The sequence below is a fragment of the Balearica regulorum genome, chromosome 9 (genome assembly GCF_011004875.1).
Source record: "Balearica regulorum gibbericeps isolate bBalReg1 chromosome 9, bBalReg1.pri, whole genome shotgun sequence".
Classification (NCBI taxonomy): Eukaryota; Metazoa; Chordata; class Aves; order Gruiformes; family Gruidae; genus Balearica; species Balearica regulorum.
In genome coordinates, this window is record NC_046192.1 from 3,013,579 (window position 1) to 3,032,714 (window position 19,136).

Below are 19,136 nucleotides of genomic sequence, written 5' to 3' on the forward strand. Positions count from 1 at the left end.
CTTAAATTACCTTTTTAAGAGGAGAAAAGATACTCAGTTTACAAATGTTTGGTTTGCCATGTCTGTGGTGGAAGGTTTGGTCCTGTGATACATACAAGTGCTGTGTATTTCACAGTCACTCTACCACAGGCTTTGTAAATGTTGATCTCTGTCTAGGTATTTTTCTGTTTCCTTTGTCTTTTCAGTTCAGAATGCAGCTTTTACATTGCTTGCATTTGCAATGTGCTACTGTTGTTATATATATTATTAAAATAGAATGTTTTATTCCTAAACACAGGGTGAGCTGGACCAAGAGCGGCTGACTAGACAACAAGAATTGGCCCTGATCCAAATGCAGCACCTCCAGTATCAGCATCTTTTAATACAGTAAGACTCCAGTCCCAGAGATCTTCCGGTGCCTGTGTTCTGCTCTGCTTTTTTAATCGCCTGGGTTCAGCTTCTTGTCATTGTTTCCTTGGGCAATGGGGCTGGGAGTGCTTCACCTCCAACAGCAGCAGCCTGCTTCCACAAACACCAGAGGCTTGATAGTCTACAGGAGTAGGACAGAGTGTGGCTACCTCAGGCACACTTTTCAGAGTCTTTTTCAATGTTGTGCGTAGCTACTTCAGTGAGACCTGCTATATAGGTAGCTATTATGGTCAGACTGAATCCCAGCTATCCTTGTAATGCAGTTGGGATGGAGTCAGGGGAAGGCTATACATCTTTTTAACTGGAGATGGAGAAGGCAGAACCTATTTTCGGTCTGCTTGTGCAGCTTTTTGAAGATCAGTGGAAGGTAACTGCTGGAGAAGGCAGTTTGTAATCCATTTTTGCCAAAGTTGTCCGTTGTTCAGTTCTAGCCCATTACTAACAACTTGTTTTGTAGGAGCATGGAGAAAAGAAAGCAATCAGATAAGAGTACTTGTTCAAGGGGTCCTAAAAGCACGTGCAATGATTATGATTTCTGAATACTGATTTGATAAGGCAAGAGCCTGATGCTCTGTACCAGGGGATGCCTTGACATACTGGGAAAGAGATCGGTTTAGTGTAGGTGGGCAGTCATCAAAGCCAGATTAATGTGAGCAATCTCTATGTAATTTATAGAAAAAGAGAAGTAGCTCTTGCACAGCTTACAAGACAAACATTGGACAGCAGTAACTAGCTGACATAGTTGAGGGTGAAGAGAAATTTGATTCTGCTGCTGCGGGCCAGTTTGTTGTATTCTTGTCATTTGATTCTTTCCAAGGCCCCATTCTGTGGTTTCCTCTAGTAATTTAGCATGTACATTGCATAGGTCAGCAGGCTTCAGTCACGGGGAATGAACCTATGTGCAACTTGGTCATTATATAAATAAGCAAGTGAACAAATACCAGTGATTCTCTGCTTCTCTTTTGAAGACAACAATATGCACAGGTGCTGGCTCAGCAGCAAAAGGCAGCCCTCTCATCCCAGCAGCAGCAGCAGCTCGCTATTCTCTTGCAACAGTTCCAGGCCCTGAAGATGAGGTGAGTTAGCCCAGACTTGAACTGAATACCATTTTTCCTATACTCTAACTTGTATGTAATGATATTTGTAATCTTGTCAGTGGTCTGTCCTGTTCAAGGTTGTTCATATTTGAGCATTACATATCTTAAAGATTGTTAATATGAAACAGTAGCAGGATGTTGAATGCTTCTTTATACATGTAGCCTTTATCGCAGAGACTCTCTATGAAAACGAGGAGGAAAATCTTGTAGTTGAAATTGTACCTTTTTGACAGATCTGTTGTGCTGGTAACAGAATGGCTTTGCCAATTGAGTTCTGCACTACTAGATGCTTGTTCCTCTATACTAGCCTATGAGCAGCAAATGCAAAACTGTAGCAGTAGCTGGCTTAGCCCTTGATTTGGCAGCAGGGATGAGATGAGCAAGAACTCTGCGATTAGTATTGTCCACATCATATTTTTGTTTTAAATAGAGGTGTGGAAGGAGAGGAGTATGTTACAAGTTACTGAATCTCATGCGTGTTCAGAGCACTCTTCTCCCTGGAAGTCGCATGTTGACTCTTCCTGTTGGTATTACAGAATTTCTGAACAGAACATGATGCCACCTGTTACAAGGTCTGTGTCAGTGCCGGACACTGGCTCAATATGGGAACTTCAATCAGCTTCACAACCTACAGGTAAGATGCTTAGCACCTCTCAGATCTATTGAGAAAAGTTCGTAGATTAAAAGCCAGCATCTTTGAGACCATCACTCCCTTTTTGACCCTAGGGGAAATTATTTCTGCATCAGTATTTTTTAACTGGTTCAGACTACTTTCCTTGCAGTTTAAATTCTGTTTGAGAGCTGTGAATAATGTGGTGATGTTTCCTATGGGTATGGGAAGCCTCGATCCAAAGGGATTGAGCGTTATAAGTGTTCTACTCTGATGGGAGGAGTTTGAATCGCTGGGTCTTGTGTAGAAGTTTGTAGGAAACCCAGCCTTGCTTTAGTAATGGACAAGACTTCTTCTACAGGAAGATAAGGTGGCCCTCTACTGACTAAGACTAATGTATTATCATGATTTTAGTTCATCAAGCATAGTAACAGCATACACAAGACTTTCCCCTTTCAGTTGTGTTTTTGTTGATGTGCTTATTTTTGCTTGTCAATGTTTGTTTTTCTTCACTATCTAGTCTGGGAAGGAAGCAGTGTCTGGGATCTCCCCATTGATACTGCAGCTCAGGGACCAGCTCTAGAACAACTTCAGCAGCTCGAGAAGGCCAAAGCTGCAAAGGTCAGAAACTGTTTTGTACTGTAAGAAGTTGGGATTGCTGTTCTGCAATGTAACGGTGTTTCTTGAGCAAATGGAAGATTATTAGCTCTTCAATCTTCAGACCACTCTGGATGATTTTGATTAGATTTTCATGGAAAACACCATAAAGAGAATATGGGTTATAGAAACTAGTTATGAAATCCTTGTGGACTGCTGTTTGGAAACCATTGCTGTGGAGATACTACTGACCTCTAAAGTAGTGGTTACGTTTTTTACAGTTCTGATTAAAAACTCTTCACTAGCCACCTCTGTTTTAAAATGGAATCATAATGACCTGTCATGCTAAACCCTGAGTAGGAGCAGGTAGTCGTTCTCTTAATCCTTCCATCTTTTCACCAGAATTAGTTTGGGGAATCGTAAGAGTCCTATTTGTCAGGGTTGTTTCACACAAAAATAACACTAGAGTAAGTTTGAACCTGTATGATTTCGTACATTTCCTGAAACTGATTATGTTATGATGACTGCAAATCAACTTGCTATTACCTTCTAAAGTCAGAGGTTATTTTAAGGAGCTGATCTAGAAAGACTGACTAGAGAACTGGTGTTCGTTACAGAACAGAAATTATCAGAAATTGTTCTAGACTATTTCAGGAATCTGACCCCAGTAGGCAGCCAGCTGATAGGTAAAATTAAGGGAGAGCATCTGTCAGAGGCTTCCATCTGTTATGTTGTTACTATAATCTCAGCAGAGTTGCCCTAAGAAATGGTGTAGGAATACGTTACCTGCATCTGAGTATAGTTTTATGTGAATTGTAGCTAGAGCAAGAGAGGAGAGAAGTGGAAATGAGGGCCAAACGAGAGGAAGAGGAGAGGAAAAGGCAGGAGGAGCTTCGGAGGCAACAAGAAGAGCTACTTAGGAGGCAGCAGGAAGATGAGAGGAAACGACGGGAAGAAGAAGAACTGGCCCGCAGGAAGCAAGTGAGTTTCCTCAATGTAGTTCATCTTTAATTTTAATACTTTTTAAAACTCACTTTAAGAATCCTGTGGGGTCTAATTAATCTTTGGTAGGTGTGTATGAAGACAGTTCTAATATTTTTCATGTGAGTATATGAAATGATTCTTCTCTTCATTTGAAGTTTAAGAGCCCCAACTGCAATCTGAGAAATGGGTTTTGATGGTTCAAGATAGGTTCCTGTTTGTGAGCCGAGAGGCTTTATTCTGTGTGGAATATTCCCTCTCAACTTCTTAGTGTCAATATTAGACTTTAGTTAGTTGCCCAGTTACTGTATGTTTAATCTTTATTCACCATTTATGCAGTCTAGTGTTTTGATAAGGGTGTGTTTTGGAGTAGACTGGAGCTTGAGCAGCTGCTTCAAGTGAATGAAATGTGGAGGCCTATAGTGGAAAAAAGTGATGTAACAGCTTATTTTTTCCCTGGTTTTTTTTAACTTAGTAAATAATTTTTTTGAATAAGCGATTATCTAGGTTATGCCGTAGAGTCTGTCAGCTTTATTTTCTTGAGCTGATACTTGGGAAAGGAAGGGATGTAGTTTGGACAAGCAGATTTGTTAAAATGAATGATGTTGTCTGTGTTGCAGCAGGAGAATTGTAGAATGTAGAAGTTGTAGTATGTTCTTAATCTTACAAGAATGCGAAATGGAGACGACATTAGCTTGATGTTTCTAGCATTTACTCCTGAATTCTGTATGGAAGAAAGATTGCTTGTTCCTTAAGTGTTGTAGGAGGGAAGGACAGTGAAAGTCAGTTTTTGCTTTGCATGTGAATGATAAGGGCAAGCGCATTGTTGAGCTTATTTACTAAGGAGTTAGTCAATAAATGCCCTGTAAAGTAGCACATGAATAATAGGTGAAAGTAATAAATAGTTTTATCCTTTATAATATTTTCTATGTGCTTAGGTAGGCAGTTGTAAAGTGCATTTCCTGGTTTAAGGATCAGACACTTCTGAGGAAGCCTCTAGAATCTTTAATTTTATTCATAAGTTAGTTGTAGACCTCAGTTCACTCAGTGTTTGGGTTTTGTCACTGAAGATCTCTTCTAATACACTGCAGTGTGATATGCAGTTAGCTTTCATGGTGTCTTTAAGAATAAAGTCTGTAAATCAATGGCTCCTTGCTTTAATATATCTACTTTGTGTACAGCAAGTCATTATGGTATACAGTGGAAAAGCATCCTTTGGTGCTAGAGTTTAAGCTTTACTGTAGCACTAAAGCAATAATATACTCAAGAGTTTAACTTTTGAGTTGTTGCTTTAGATCTGTTTTAATAATAACTGATTTTTCAGCTGATCACCTGGTAATTCAATGTATTTCATCCATGGTGGCTTCAAATGAATGGACTTGGGTTGTTTCTTTTCAGATTAACAGTTTTGCTGCTGTGTATAACTTATTAGAAATGTCCATTAAATTCCAAAATTTTTGTCCACTTTGGATTTGTACAGTAAACAATCTGACTCTCCCTTTCTGAGATGTCATGGGAAGTAATTATTTACAAGGAGGAAGCAGAATGGGGTTGAAAAACAGAAACAGCAAGTATCTTAGTTCATTACCAATGGAATAATTGCCACAATGCTTAATTCTGAGCAGTGATGTCTTGAAAAGGTAACAAAGAGTTTAAGCACTTCTCTGGAAAGAAAAAATAATATTGTATTCTGTATTTAAAAAAAGAAAAACAACCAAAGAACAAACTGGTCTAATATTTGAATTTGACTTCTGTACTGGAAGGCATTGTAGAATCAGGGATGAACTGATTTATTAGCATGGATTTATACAGAGGAGATGATGCTTAACAAATTTGATTAACTTCTTTTGAGGAGATGACAGTGAGAGCTGAGAGGGGTGAAGCAGTAGACTTAATCTGCCTGGACTTCAGGAAGGCTTTTGATGTAATACTGCATAAAAGACTAGTATATAAGGTTAGTAAATATGCTGTTGATGGTGAATTCTAAATAAAAAAAAATAACTAATAGAAATTCAATTCTGTAGGATGAAATGTCATACCAAATGTTGAATCCAGTTCTGTTCATAGTTTTCATCAATTACTTGCACTGTAGAATTGCCAACAGTAATGCCCAACTTGTGTAGCTCCTGTATTTCTTTTTTGTTCCTGGTCTGATGTCTTCTATTTTGTAATGATTGATGGCTTTCAAGAACAAAACTTGAGGTTTAACTAACTAATAATTGTTTTCTCTGAATTATATCTTTAGTGCTCCCTTTAAAGTACCTGGCTCAAAGATGAGATTCACAAAACTAAAAGATTTGTAAGCTGTAGTAACGTAGACAAGCAGAATTGCAGGTGTTACTAACTGGAAAAAGTTCAATAATTTTATTTAAGAATCCAGTGTCTACTGCAATGAGGCTTGCTACTTAAGGATCTTCTACAATATTGTAGATATTTTAAAAGATCTGAAACAAGTTGTCTGTACAGCAAGATATGTGTACTTGAAAACAATTATTAGAAAAGATGCTAAAGAATATTGGGATTCTCTTGGAGCAGGAAGCCATGAATATGGGAGCAGTAAGAGCCAAAGGAACGAGTCTGTTTCCCACGCAAGTCAGTGGCAGAAAGCTGAAGAGCTTTGAATGGTTTTGGTCACATGCTCAAACAAAAACGGAATAATAAGATGATACAGAAGTAAATATTAAGATAACCTTTTCTATAGCTGTGAAGGGTAGGAAAAAACAATTAGATCAGCCATGTGGTTCCCAGCTTGCAGATTTTTTCCTCATGTTCCTACAGCACTGTTCCTCTTTAGTTCTTTAGGGGAGAGATGTCTTTTTTTTTTTTTTTAATTGCTGTCATTCAATAGTGTCTCTCCTGGCATGCCCGAGCAAGAAAGAGATCCCTACAGATTTATTAATGACAATTCTAGCCTCATTTCCCAAAGGGAGGGTAGGGCAGAGATGTCAATGAACTGCTGTCACATAAGAGGACTTGGTAACTTTGTTCATCTCTCTCAGGTACTATGAGTTATGTCAATGACTAGTGCCAAACATCCCCCCGGCCTGGCTGGCAGCTAGGCATCCTGAGCTGAGATCCTGGTGTGTGGTCTCTAGTCAAACGAAACAGACTGGCACACCTCCAGCCTCCTCAGTGGACTTTTCAGCCAAAGAAACAAGCAGAAATTTTTCAGTACTTGTACTGGGGACACGTGATTATTGTGAATTGACTGCATGTGTCCAGTTAATTCGGTTACAGGCCCAAGTAACAAAATGGTCTAGGTGTTGTCTTGTGCTCAAAGCTTTTGTGAATATGACAGATCAAGGACTTGATTAATGAGAAAATGATTCACAGACTACTGTTTTATGTCCAGCTAGTGGAATAAAAACTTACACTTATAGCACTTACATTTAGCACTAAACCACTTAAGTGATATACAGGAAAATGAATTATTTCTTGGCTTGCAGCCGGCAACTCTTCAGTGCCATAGGATTGCTTATAAAAAAATGTTCTGTCTACTGGACAGTTATATGTAGACATCTGAAGTTAGCCATTGTCAGAGAGGAAGCTGGTCCAGTTGTTCAGTGAACTGTATTGCAGTTTATCTGTGCTGTGTGTATATGAAGGTTTGATACCAGATTTAGTAAAAGGGTCTTAGATTTCAGAATTAACTTCCTTGATTTACCAGAGTTCAAAATTTATATTCATGCTGTACAATTAGTCTCCCTTCATCCTGTGAATGTGTTTCTTATTAAAAAACCCCCAAATTGCAAGACTACAATTGCACAGTATTGATTGTTCACAAGAAAAACATATTTATGAAAACTTAAAAAAAAATGCTCTTGTCCAAAAAGTAGGATCTTTGGGTTGAGCCGGTAGGATAAGTTAGGGGAGGGAAGAATAGAAGGGATGAAAAGCAGGATGGGCTTAACACAGTTGCTGAACTTCAGAGATAAGGCAGCAAAAAGCAGGGCTATTTTATGCAAGGAAAAATCAGAACTGGGGGGAAAAGTTGCACAGATGCACTCCTGTTTAACAATATACAGGAGGCCAGCAGAAGGCTGGTTGTGCCCTGTTCCTCTAAAAAGCAAGTAGCAGAATGGAAAAGTTTCTGTTTATATTGCTCAAGGGTGCTGATGTTTACTTTTGAGTTAATAACTTTGCTATTTGGAAAGCAAAACATGATTTGCTGGAAGCTATTTAAATAATTTAGGGATAGCCTCAAATCAAAGCCCCTCAAGAAACCTTTCATCACCCATGATATTTAAATAGTATAGGAACAGCCCAGTCAAAGCCCTTTCAGGAAATTCTACATCTCTGGAACTTAGTGTCCTTAAGTGCATTGAGCTTCTTAAGCTTATTTCTGGTGTCTGGAGATGTGGCTTGAGTTTTGTAGTGCACGTGAGTAGTCAGCCTTCAGAAACTCCTATAGGTAGGAAAAGCTTCCACCCTGACACCCTAAATAGCTGACACCCTAAAAAAGGAGTTCTTGATACTTTCACATTAAAATTATATATGTTCAAGTACAATTCGTACATATTGGAGAGAGGAGTCTCACCCTTCGTTTTCATTCTCAACACCATTCTTTTTAAAACCAAAGATAGGCAATGATTTAATGTGTTTCTTTTTAATATAATTCCTTTATGTATGAGATGCACAGTGCATCAAAAAACTTGTTAACATGTGGGTCTGTGGTGTTTAATATAGTTGTTTTGGTACTGCTTAGCTTGGAGCTAAGGAGCTTTTCTTGAGGCCATTTATCTGGCCAGACCATGTTGTAGTCTGTGTTCTGATGCAGTTCATCAATAAAATGGCATTTATAGATTGATATTTTGTTCCCAACTCCAGGAGGAAGCCCTGAGGCGACAACGAGAGCAGGAAATTGCACTAAGGCGGCAGCGGGAGGAAGAGGAGCGGCAACAACAGGAGGAAGCACTTAGAAGATTAGAAGAGAGAAGAAGAGAAGAGGAGGAAAGACGGCAGCGAGAGGAGTTAATTCGTAAACAGGTGAAAAATGGCAAATGGGACCTGTTGTATTATGGAGGCTGCCAGAATGAACCAGCTTTGAAACTTGCATCCGTGCCTGAGACACCATGAGTTTTGTTGGAGGAAGGCAAAGCTTGTAGACAGTATCAAGTGAATGAAAAATAGGTTATTTTCCTCTATCCTCATTTCAGACAAAATAATCAGAATCTGATCTCCCCTTTGGAAAAAAGATTTGTGTTGAATGAGTGTTTTCCTTCCTGTTTGAGCCTTAAGAATGGCTTTGCAGCATGGTATTTTTACCCTTTTCTTCAAAAGAAAGGCAGAGTACAGTACCAGAATAATAACTTGTTTTGAATTGTCACTTTCCGAGCCTTTACTATTGAATTGTTATCTTTAACATCATCTGAGATTATCAGTTTTTCCAGTCTTTCTGTATTATGCCAAGACTATACCCATTACCAAAGCTGCAGCTTTTCTTGCCTTATTAACAGGGTTTTTCCCCTTGGGGTCAGCTTTAGAGGTCCATATTGGGGTACTTGAGCTTCCAGCCCCCTAATTGATACTGTCACAGTCCCGAAATCAAACTAATCTTGAGACATGATTGGCTTCACATTAACTTTCAGGTCCATTTTGGAGTTGCCAGTTATTATTTAAAAACTCTTTTTCAGGGCCCTCCCTTATAAGACATTGATCACCGTTTCTGTCCTGTTGATGATCAGTGATCCTATTGATCACCATTCAGTCATCTCTTTTGTTAGCAGAAGCACCTTCTCCTTTGCAACTCTAGCTTTCAGCAACAACAGTAAACATCTATTTTCTTTTATGTCACACCTCTCCTTTATTCCTGTCAAGTTTTATTCCATTGAAGGTATAGCAGTGCTTGGCTGTAATTAGTATAAGCAGATAGCAGCTCAGACTTGAAAGGTGCATAACTCCTAGAAGGAAAGTGGTGTGCAATTAGCTAGTCTGAACTTAGGGAGATGTCATTCTCTTCCAGGTCCCTTGGTGGAGCAATGGGAAACCTATAATTTGAGGGGATATAGACGATGTTATTGGGCTCTGAGAAATGTAAAGCTAGATAACCTAGACAGCACAGATTACAGATACAAAGGCTCCTCTGTTCTGTCAGAATCTCAATACCACAGAGTAGAAGTAATTTAGATTTTTTCTAAGTCTACTTAGACTTTACTCTTCTTTATGTCCTGGGAAGGAAGAGGAGGCTGCCAAGTGGGCACGTGAAGAGGAGGAAGCTCAACGGCGACTTGAAGAAAGTCGGCTACGCATGGAAGAAGAGGCAGCCAGACAGCGGCTCGAAGAAGAAGAGCGAAAGCGCAAGGAGCTGGAACTCCAGCGCCAGAAAGAAATAATGAGACAGAGGCAGCAGCAGCAGGAGGCTTTACGACGGCTGCAACAGCAGCAGCAACAGCAGCAACTTGCACAAATGAAGGTAATGTGTTTCCACAGTTTGACTTCTTCAGTGTACTAAGTAAAACCACAGCTGGTTTCAAGGTTGTCTAGACTAGCTTGAACAGAGGGAGGGATGAACTGTCTGTAGAGGGAGGAGGGTAAATAGTTGACTTTGAAAGTGATGGGAGAAAGAAGAGGAATATAATTTGCAAAACACAAAAGAAAAAGGTTCAGTTGATAGAAATGAAAGGGATTCACAGATGAGTACAGTTGTTTGTTCTGCTGCAATGAGCAAGGGCCAGAGCAAAGTCTCTAAAGCTTGGAGTTTCTAAAGTTTTTGAAATCAAAATTGATTGCTGTTTTTCAGCAATTTCCTTATTCTTGATAAACTGTGTCTTTGACACTATGATACATCAGAGAGCAATTCAAAGAAACACACAGTTTATACTTTGAGTGTACTTTTTAATACTTAATTTTACCACTTAAACTTTAACAAAACATTGTAAAGTATAAAAGGTGGGCTTTCTTTTCCTCTGAGGCTTATATTGATTTTTCATGTTTATACTTCAGCAGTAATTCTCTAAACCATTTTGTAATTCCTAATGATGTGGGTTTTTTGGCCCAGCTCCCTTCATCTTCAACATGGGGTCAGCAATCAAATTCAGGAGCTTGCCAATCCCAAACCACACTGTCATTGGCAGAAATCCAAAAGTTAGAAGAAGAACGAGAACGGCAGCTTCGAGAAGAGGTAAATATACTAACAGAGTGTAACTTGTTAGAGAGGACTCAACTATGTGACTGTTTAACTGTCAATTAGAAGGAATAGTGAGGATGAGGAATGTTTTCTTGAAATAGCATAGCTCAGGTAAAATACTATCTTTCAGGTGTAGGTTCAATAAGTACTTGTTTGAAGGTTTTTCTAACTGCTTAATATAAATATCTGAGAGGAGGGGAATCTGTACTTTTTTCTTTTAACCTTAGGAGTATAACATGTTCACAAAGCAATATAAAATTATTTCAGATCTATACTGTAATTTGTTTGCAGATCTGCACAAGACCAGGGCATTTTGGGGGGGTGGGTGTGCACATGGTGGTAGGAGAGAAAGTATTCCTCCAAGACCCCAAATGCTTAACCTGCTGCAGTCATGATTAGTTGAATTTATTCTGTCCTAGGCTAATGAGCAATTTGTATTTATTAGTTACTTAGTGTCTCCCTTTTTGGAGGAACTGTAACAGTTGAAAAAAATAATAGGTCAGCCAGACTCCTCCAGAAGAGAGTGAAATCAGTTTAAAATCAGTTTCCCAGCTAGATTTTGAATAGTAATGATCTTCTGAAAGTATGGACAAGCACTCTTGTCTTGCATGCAACAGCAAAGGCGTCAGCAGCGTGAACTAATGAAGGCCCTCCAGCAACAGCAGCAGCAACAGCAGCAAAAATTGTCAGGCTGGGGTAATGTCACCAAACCAACAGGCACCACCAAGTCCCTGCTGGAGATACAGCAGGAGGAGGCAAGGCAGATGCAGAAACAGCAGCAACAGCAGCACCAGCAGCCGAACAGAGTCAGAAATACTACGGTACGTAGGGTATTTATCTAATCAGTATGTAGAGGGAAACAGTAGAAGACAGTTCTCCATGTCTGTTCGTTACTGTTCTGCCAGTTCTGGTGCTAATAACCAGGATCTCTTTGTTATGTTTCAACAGCACTCTAACCTGCACACCAGCATTGGGAATTCAGTGTGGGGCTCCCTAAACACTAATCCCAGCAACCAGTGGGCATCTGATCTAGTCAGTAGCATCTGGAGTAATGCTGATACCAAAAACTCAAACATGGGTTTCTGGGATGATGCAGTGAAAGAAGTGGGACCTCGTAACTCGACCAATAAAAACAAAAGCAATGCCAGCCTCAGGTAGGAATTGGGGAAGGAGCTTTTGCAAAGAAAGGCTACCACTCCTGAGATGATCACTTAGAAGCTGTAACATCTTCATGTGTTTACCTTTTTTCTCCTGTGTCACTCAGGATCTGTTTTGACAACAAAAATAGCCAATAGGTGACCATTCACAATTTATTTTGTCATCTACTTGGAAAATTAGTTGGTTCTTAAACTGTGTTCACATCTTGTAAACTAGCGAGTCTTGTAACAGTGTACTACATACGAGACTGTTGATAAGTCTGGTAATTTATCATTTATTATATGTGTTCTCTCTATCTCAGTAAATCTGTAGGTATTACAAGTAGACAAAACAAGAAGGTGGAAGAAGAGGAGAAGCTGTTGAAATTGTTCCAGGGAGTTAACAAAGCCCAGGATGGATTTACTCAGTGGTGTGAACAGATGCTTCATGCACTCAACACAGCCAACAACTTAGATGGTAAGAGGTGGGGAGGAATGCAAATGATGCACTGTGAGAGACAATACCCAGTTTGTTTCCTGACTAGATAGTTCTGAGGGAAAGTAATGACATCAAAGTAATGTTAAAACCCTTAGAATTGTCAGTTTATTTTTCCTTCTCATCACATTAGCTGGCTTTCTTATCCTTGCTTTGACTGCAGAATAGATGAAGCATTGCATTGTAGGGCTTTACTGTAGGGAATTTACAAGGGCAAGCTGTTTGCAATTGCTACTAGATTAGCAAATACTTGAGACGGAAATCCAAAGTTCGTGTTTATTACATGCACGTGTTCACACATCAACATGCATTCCCTCATGGTGCACCTTCTTCTTGCAGTTCCCACGTTTGTTTCTTTCCTGAAGGAAGTGGAGTCTCCCTATGAGGTCCATGATTACATCAGAGCCTATCTCGGAGATACTCCTGAGGCCAAGGAGTTTGCCAAGCAGTTTCTTGAGCGCCGTGCCAAACAGAAAGCCAGTCAGCAGCGGCAACAGCAGCAGCAACAGGTAAATCTTAGACACTACGGTCCTTAGGAGTATATAGAGACTGTATCTGGGTCTGAAGAGTCTGCGCTCCTGCTGGATTGATAGGAGGACGAGCAGGGTTTTACAGGTTACGTGAAATGCAGAGAATAAAGCAGATTTCAAATGTGTACTACAGAATCAAGTATCCTTTATAACAGTGGAGGCCAACTGTAGATCAAAGTGTCTTAGCGTGCTGATCCAGGATATGCTTTAGAAAGATGAAGTAGATGTGTTGGGTGGGTGCATCAGTGGCTAGTGCTGCCACATGTGATGTAGAAAGTGCTTTGGGCTCTTTGAATGTTTTCAGTATAAATACACCAAACTTAATTGCACTTCAAAATCTTGTACTTTGTTTTCTAGGATTCAGTGTGGGGCATGAACCACAGTTCGCTACATTCGGTCTTTCAGACCAATCAGAGCAACAACCAGCAATCCAATTTTGAGGCTGTGCAGAGTGGGAAGAAAAAGAAGAAACAGAAAATGGTTCGTGCAGATCCCAGCTTGTTAGGTCAGTTTTAATTTTTAGAAATTAACGTTTAATTTGGGAAAAGCCTTGTAGAGTGTAGAATTCTTGTTAACCTTAAATATCCTATATCAATTTCATGGAAAACTTTTGTTGAACTTTCCCTCATGAAAAGGCCTCTTCAATACCTTGGTCATTACCTGGAGACATTTAAGTGGTTCAGGGATGCCACTTAAACTGCCTTTCCTGTTTTATTGAATTAATGCTAATTAATTCTTTTAAGAAAAGCACGTTTTCTGTTTCTTCATCAGGAACAGCTTCTTGAAGCTTGCCTTTATTCCTTCCTACCTTTTTACATGAGCTAACAACCCTGCTCAGAAAAGATGTCAAAGATCTTATGGGGGGGAAAAAAGGTTGAAAAATAGTCACAGGTTTTTCAACTGGGCGCAGTTGAGATGATGACATCATTAGTAGCTCTTTTCCTTTTCTCCATCTTAATTTTTCTGTGAGGATGATAGTTAACCGGCCCCTATAGCATTGATGGAAAGGTTTCTTTAAAGTGGCCTTTAAGATACAAGTACATGAGTAGTGAGCATTGTGGGATGTAATGCATCGCTGTAGTAGTCTTGTAGAATAAACGTGTCCACATTTGTGCAGTGTGATAAAAAGGAAACTTGGGCGCTGCTCTGGGTTGGTATTTGTTGTGCTGGTGCTACTTAGCTCATATTCGTGTAAAGCAGCCTGGTGTTAATCACCTGGAAGTCACTGCATTTTAAGGCTCTAACAGAGCTCTGCCTTTGTTTTTTATCTTCCCTTTTTGTTCTCAACAAAATCAATACTCTTCAATTAAATCAGTGATTTCTGCATTGAAGTATACTGAGCTTTTTGGTGCAGTCCTGACTTATGCCACCCCTAGATGCCAATCCAGTGAGTCTGATCTGGATCAAATAATTTTAAAACCTGCTCATGTAATGTAAAGAAGAAATCACATGCGCCTTCTTAAAAATCAGTATGCCCTTACTACAAAACAATTCCAAAACCTTTTAGGTAACATACTGCCACGAGAGGGAGCCAGACCAATTTTCTTAAACCTACTGAACAGAGCACTTTCTGTCTGTTGAAGATAGTGACTGTGAAAAGCGGTTTGTTTTCTAGCACAGAGCAAGCCTCAAGACAATGAAATGTCAGGTTTGTGTTTAGTAGCCTTACACAGGAAAACTTTCCTTTTTCTCATACTCCATACACAGTTGGTGCAACCATAAAAATTGGATTTCAGTAGGAAAGTTGCATATAATACATTCCATTTTTTTCCTTGTAGAAAATGGATTTTGCTTTTTCTCATGCTTTTGTCATGTCCTCAGTACTTACGAATAAAAAGTTGGGTAGCAGTTTAGGTGCATGTTGAGCCATCTGCGTAGCCCTGTATAACTTTGTACATTTTCATGTTGTACTCCTGAGAGAGATTGTAAAATAAGCGTGGAAATACATGGAATTGCCACTGGCTTTCATAGGTTAAGTGTATTTAGACTCTAAAGTCTAAAATACAATTCACAAAATGTGTATTTCTGCCTCTTGGACCGTGTAAGTACAGTGTTGACAGGCGCTTTCCAAGTGCCAGTTGACTCAAACATGCTCCCTTCTGAGATGCTGCTGAGCCATGTCACCGTTGTGCCTAGATGCACCTCGTACTAGCTCTGCAGATGACATCTTTTAAATGAAAGTTGAAACCAGTCTTCTGCTGATCCTTTTTTAAAGACCAAGTGATACTTACCTGAATATACAATTGATTTTCTTTGATGTGTTAAGGAAAAAACCCAGCAGTTTGGGTAACTATAGCCTTGCTGAATTTCCCCCTGAGTTTTTATTTGATGCGTATTATTCACTTTAGCTTACACATGCTACTGCACAGATGTATTGCATCAAATACAATATACCACATCAAGACTTTTAACACAAGTCCTTTTTTGGTTTACAGGGTTTTCAGTGAATGCTTCATCAGAGCGGCTCAACATGGGAGAAATAGAGACTCTGGAAGACTACTGAGCATGTGCAAATCAGCTGGCTTTTCCTGCATCTGTTAACCATGGATTCTCCGTTTTGGACACAGTACTCTCCACCGTGCGTTCTTCTTCGCCTCACAGTGAATCACAGAATCAATCATCTCAGGCTACTTCCTCTAGCCCCAGCAAACCCTTTCTGCCCAGGACTGCACAGGCGTTGTTCCTACTGTCAGCCTACAGTCGAGTGGACTTTCGTTCAGAGTCCTGGGAGGGTGGGAGATAGGATTCGTTCACAACGAGGCTGATTTGGGCAGCAAGCTTTCACTGTGCTGTGATTTCTTCTGCTGACATACCTGGAAAAAAAAAAAAAATCAATTGGGATTCTGCAAACCATTGCTTCCCTCTCCTGGTTACTCTTACCACATCCAACACGTGCAGTCATGGAGAGAGAGAGAGAGTTTGTGGTTAACAGATGTTGGTCAACACCAAAATGCCACACAGATACTGACTTCCACGCTCCATCAGGGCAAGAGGTGCTCTCCCAAGCCAGGAGTTGCATTCATAAGCTAACCTTAGAACTGGCAACAGCAGGAGAAGGGGCGGTGGCGGGCGCAGTTTAGCTTGGGTTGGTTTGAAGTTGCACACCCCCTGCCAGCCCTTCTCAGCACATTATTTTTGGAGGGAAAGCTCGAGTCTGTCTTCATTAGGTGGTGATGCTGAAGCTGGTGGAGTTCCCCGTCGGCATACTCCAGCCTTCCTGGACAAGTGGGGGCTTCTACTCTGGGGGGAAAAAAGGGGGGTGGCATCTCTTCTTTCAGGTTGAATTTATCCCTTAAATGCTACCTTCGGAGGGTTAGGACCAGTTTATTTTGAGCTCTTTTCCTGCAAATTTGTCTCGTTTAAGAGACAGTAGGATCTTTACTGTGTGGATCTTTAGTCTTTGGTGAGGGTGAACACTGGCTTTCAGATATATACCCCAGCAGTCTTAGCTAGTTGTCATTTCAAGCAGTGCTTAGGTTAATGAGCAGAGATGCCCTTTTGTCATGAAGAGAGACTGTGGAGGGCGAAGCTATGTGCAATGACGGCCCTGCTTATCTTCTACACCTTAAAGTATTTCACACACCTTCACTGGGATCCGTAATCTTTAAGTATTTATGGAATCATAACCTTCCTTCCTCACCGAAAGATTAACACCGCCTTCCCTTCTCCGCCCACCCACACGCGCACACCACAAAAGAAAGAAAGAAAACGAAAACTGCCAAATGCACTTAGTTTCAACCCCCTGGTCCCATCTCCCATTCCCAGAGAGTTATAACCTGCCAAGGGAGATACGCTACAGTTTTGGTGGAGTTGTATAAAGGTGTCTGTCATTCTGTCATCACTGCCTAAAGAAAACAGTTCGAGTTGCTCAAGAGCAGTTTGGCTTTGGATTTTATTTCGTTTGGTTTATTCATTTTTTTGGGGTCACCTTCCCCTCCTCCTCTCTCTTCCCCCTGCCCCCCCAACATGTACAGTAACTATACAGAGACTGCTGCAGACTTGTATATAGTTTTTGGATCCAATAGCATGGAGAGACTTGGAACTGTTGCAAATCTGGTCTCCCTGTCTCCTTTGCTTTGTAAATTCATAAAAGGGGGAAGAGGGGTAGTTAAAATGTTTACAAAACTTTAAACTCCCTCTGAACTTTTGCCAGTGTGGGGGGGGAAAAAGAGAGAACTTAAATAAAACCTGGTTGTATTATATCTGAGAGAAAACTTTCTGCTTGCTTTTGTCAAAGCTGAGTTTTGAGATAATTCCTCGTGCTAAAACTGACCCAAAACTCGAGTCGCATCAGTTTTCACCAAGAAACAACAAGCAAATACACAGGACGTGGAACAACAACCGCTGCTTTATTTCTTCCCTGGTGAGGAATACTGGTGGGTTTTTTCTACTTGATAATTTTAGAGTTCAAATAAACACCAGTAGGTTGAGATTGGAAAATTCTGACAAGAAAGCTTTAATTTTGCCCCCCTCTCTGTACAGAAACACGTGCATTCATGCTCCTGGTGTTTATGCAGGAGAGATGAAGCCACGGCTAGTTTTCTGTTAGTACAAACCCTCGGCCATGGAGCCTTTTCTTCCCGGTTGGTAACCACCCCACCCGCTCCAATTCCCCTCCCTAAATGAGAGGTTTTATTTCTCCCATCAGCGTAAAGTCCGCATGGACACCTTGTAGGCTTCCCTTTTTACACAAAATCTTTTCTTTTTTTTTTCCTACTTGCTGCTTGTTTTTGTGTGGAAAATCCCAGTGAGAGTTAATGATAAATGTCCTACCATTCATATGACCACAAAGAACATGAAGTTAGTATACTAAGACCTAACTTACACAGTAGCTTTGCATTATGTTTAGCTGGTATTTTGGAGAGAACAACACATGTTAGGCTGCTAATTTGATTTTGTTTTAATACCTTCTTTTTTTTTTTTAGCATATAAGGTGCCTGGTTCATAAGTACTTTCTGGTTTTTTAATTATATGATCCAATTTCTACAAGCTAATTTTTGACTACTCTATAATGTGTCACAAATAAGCAAAAGCCTATTAATTTCCAGCTCAGCTGGGGAGCAGGAAAGGAACAATTCATCGATTTGCTAAATGAAAATGCAGAAATGCAAGCAGAGAAAATGTGCAATAATTTGTCAAACTCTGAGGACCTTGCTTCTGAGAGTTTGTAGATAATGGACCCACAGCGAAGATCTTGTTCTTACTATTTTAATATTCTGGCTTCTGTATTTAGTACAAAGGTAAGACGCTGGCATGTTCAGATTGTGTGCTCAGGTGATGGGCCTGTCACCTTCTGTGACAAACGGGGCCTGTTTCTGTAGCGAAGGTCGTTTGGATCAGTGGGGATGGGAAAAATAGGCACTGCAGCTTTGTATCTGCTGCTGGATTTATATTGATGCACTTCCAGCTCCTTTTCAGGCAGAATGTGAACCGGGAAAGCTAATGGGGCTTTGAGTTTGAAGGATGATACTGAATTTGATGCTGGAGATGTCTGAGGTTCTTTCAAGCACATTTCACCAGGTAACTTCTAACTCCTCACTTTGCTGCAGGGACACTGCTCAGGTCTCTCTGGTTTTCCCACTTCCCCTCACAGCCAGGCGCTTCCGCAAGGAGTTGCACCAAGCAGAATGATTTAAAAGGACACCTGAACTGAATCTGGCTGCCTGTCAGGGAAGGCCAAAAAGCAAAGAGATCTTTACCAGAAAAATCTGAATCTGAAATTTAAGAGAAAACTACTTGTGTCATATGTTCAGACCATAAAGAACTGGCATTGGGGATGTTTATGCACTTTATCACATCTTTTTCTGAATGGAGACCATGAAGTATTTTATCCTTGCATCAACTTAAAGTCCTAATGAAATTCTTCTGTCCCCTGACAATAAGCTGAAGTGTTCCCCTTTTTACACGCTTCATCCTTTCTCAAGTCTCTGTCTGCAAATGTGATTTGAAACAAACTTTGGTTTCTCTCTGCTGTGAACTTTACACGAGCCCAGGTGGAGGGGAGGGACAGAGTGGCAGGAAGAGGTAGTGTCTGTGCAGTTCAAATCCGAGGAGGATGCCAGTCTTGCCTGGCAAAGGCGACTCTCCTGGAAGACTGACCAGATTTTAACAGGCAGTGCTGCCAGCAGAGACCACCCACGGCTCCTAGTCCACCT

The 19,136-nt window shown here is 40.4% G+C and overlaps 1 protein-coding gene across 21 annotated transcripts in view; it reads left to right on the plus strand.

The window, feature by feature from the left end:
• GIGYF2 (GRB10 interacting GYF protein 2) overlaps positions 1–18,829 on the plus strand; it is an 80,575-nt gene extending 61,746 nt beyond the window's left edge. For 9 of the 21 annotated variants that reach the window (XM_075760786.1, XM_075760784.1, XM_075760783.1 and 6 more), the window contains 15 exons: positions 278–366; positions 1,377–1,484; positions 2,042–2,139; positions 2,636–2,736; positions 3,532–3,693; positions 5,546–5,647; positions 8,521–8,679; positions 9,869–10,105; positions 10,691–10,813; positions 11,437–11,640; positions 11,768–11,973; positions 12,279–12,433; positions 12,791–12,960; positions 13,339–13,486; positions 15,417–18,829. In XM_075760786.1, coding sequence (XP_075616901.1) covers positions 278–366; positions 1,377–1,484; positions 2,042–2,139; positions 2,636–2,736; positions 3,532–3,693; positions 5,546–5,647; positions 8,521–8,679; positions 9,869–10,105; positions 10,691–10,813; positions 11,437–11,640; positions 11,768–11,973; positions 12,279–12,433; positions 12,791–12,960; positions 13,339–13,486; positions 15,417–15,484 — 2,130 coding nt within the window. In that variant the 3' untranslated portion in view covers positions 15,485–18,829. The remainder of the gene's footprint in view (positions 1–277; positions 367–1,376; positions 1,485–2,041; positions 2,140–2,635; positions 2,737–3,531; positions 3,694–5,545; positions 5,648–8,520; positions 8,680–9,868; positions 10,106–10,690; positions 10,814–11,436; positions 11,641–11,767; positions 11,974–12,278; positions 12,434–12,790; positions 12,961–13,338; positions 13,487–15,416) is intronic. The other 12 variants (XM_075760792.1, XM_075760793.1, XM_075760794.1 and 9 more) reach the window with 9 other exon arrangements.
• The last annotated feature ends 307 nt before the right edge of the window (positions 18,830–19,136 follow it).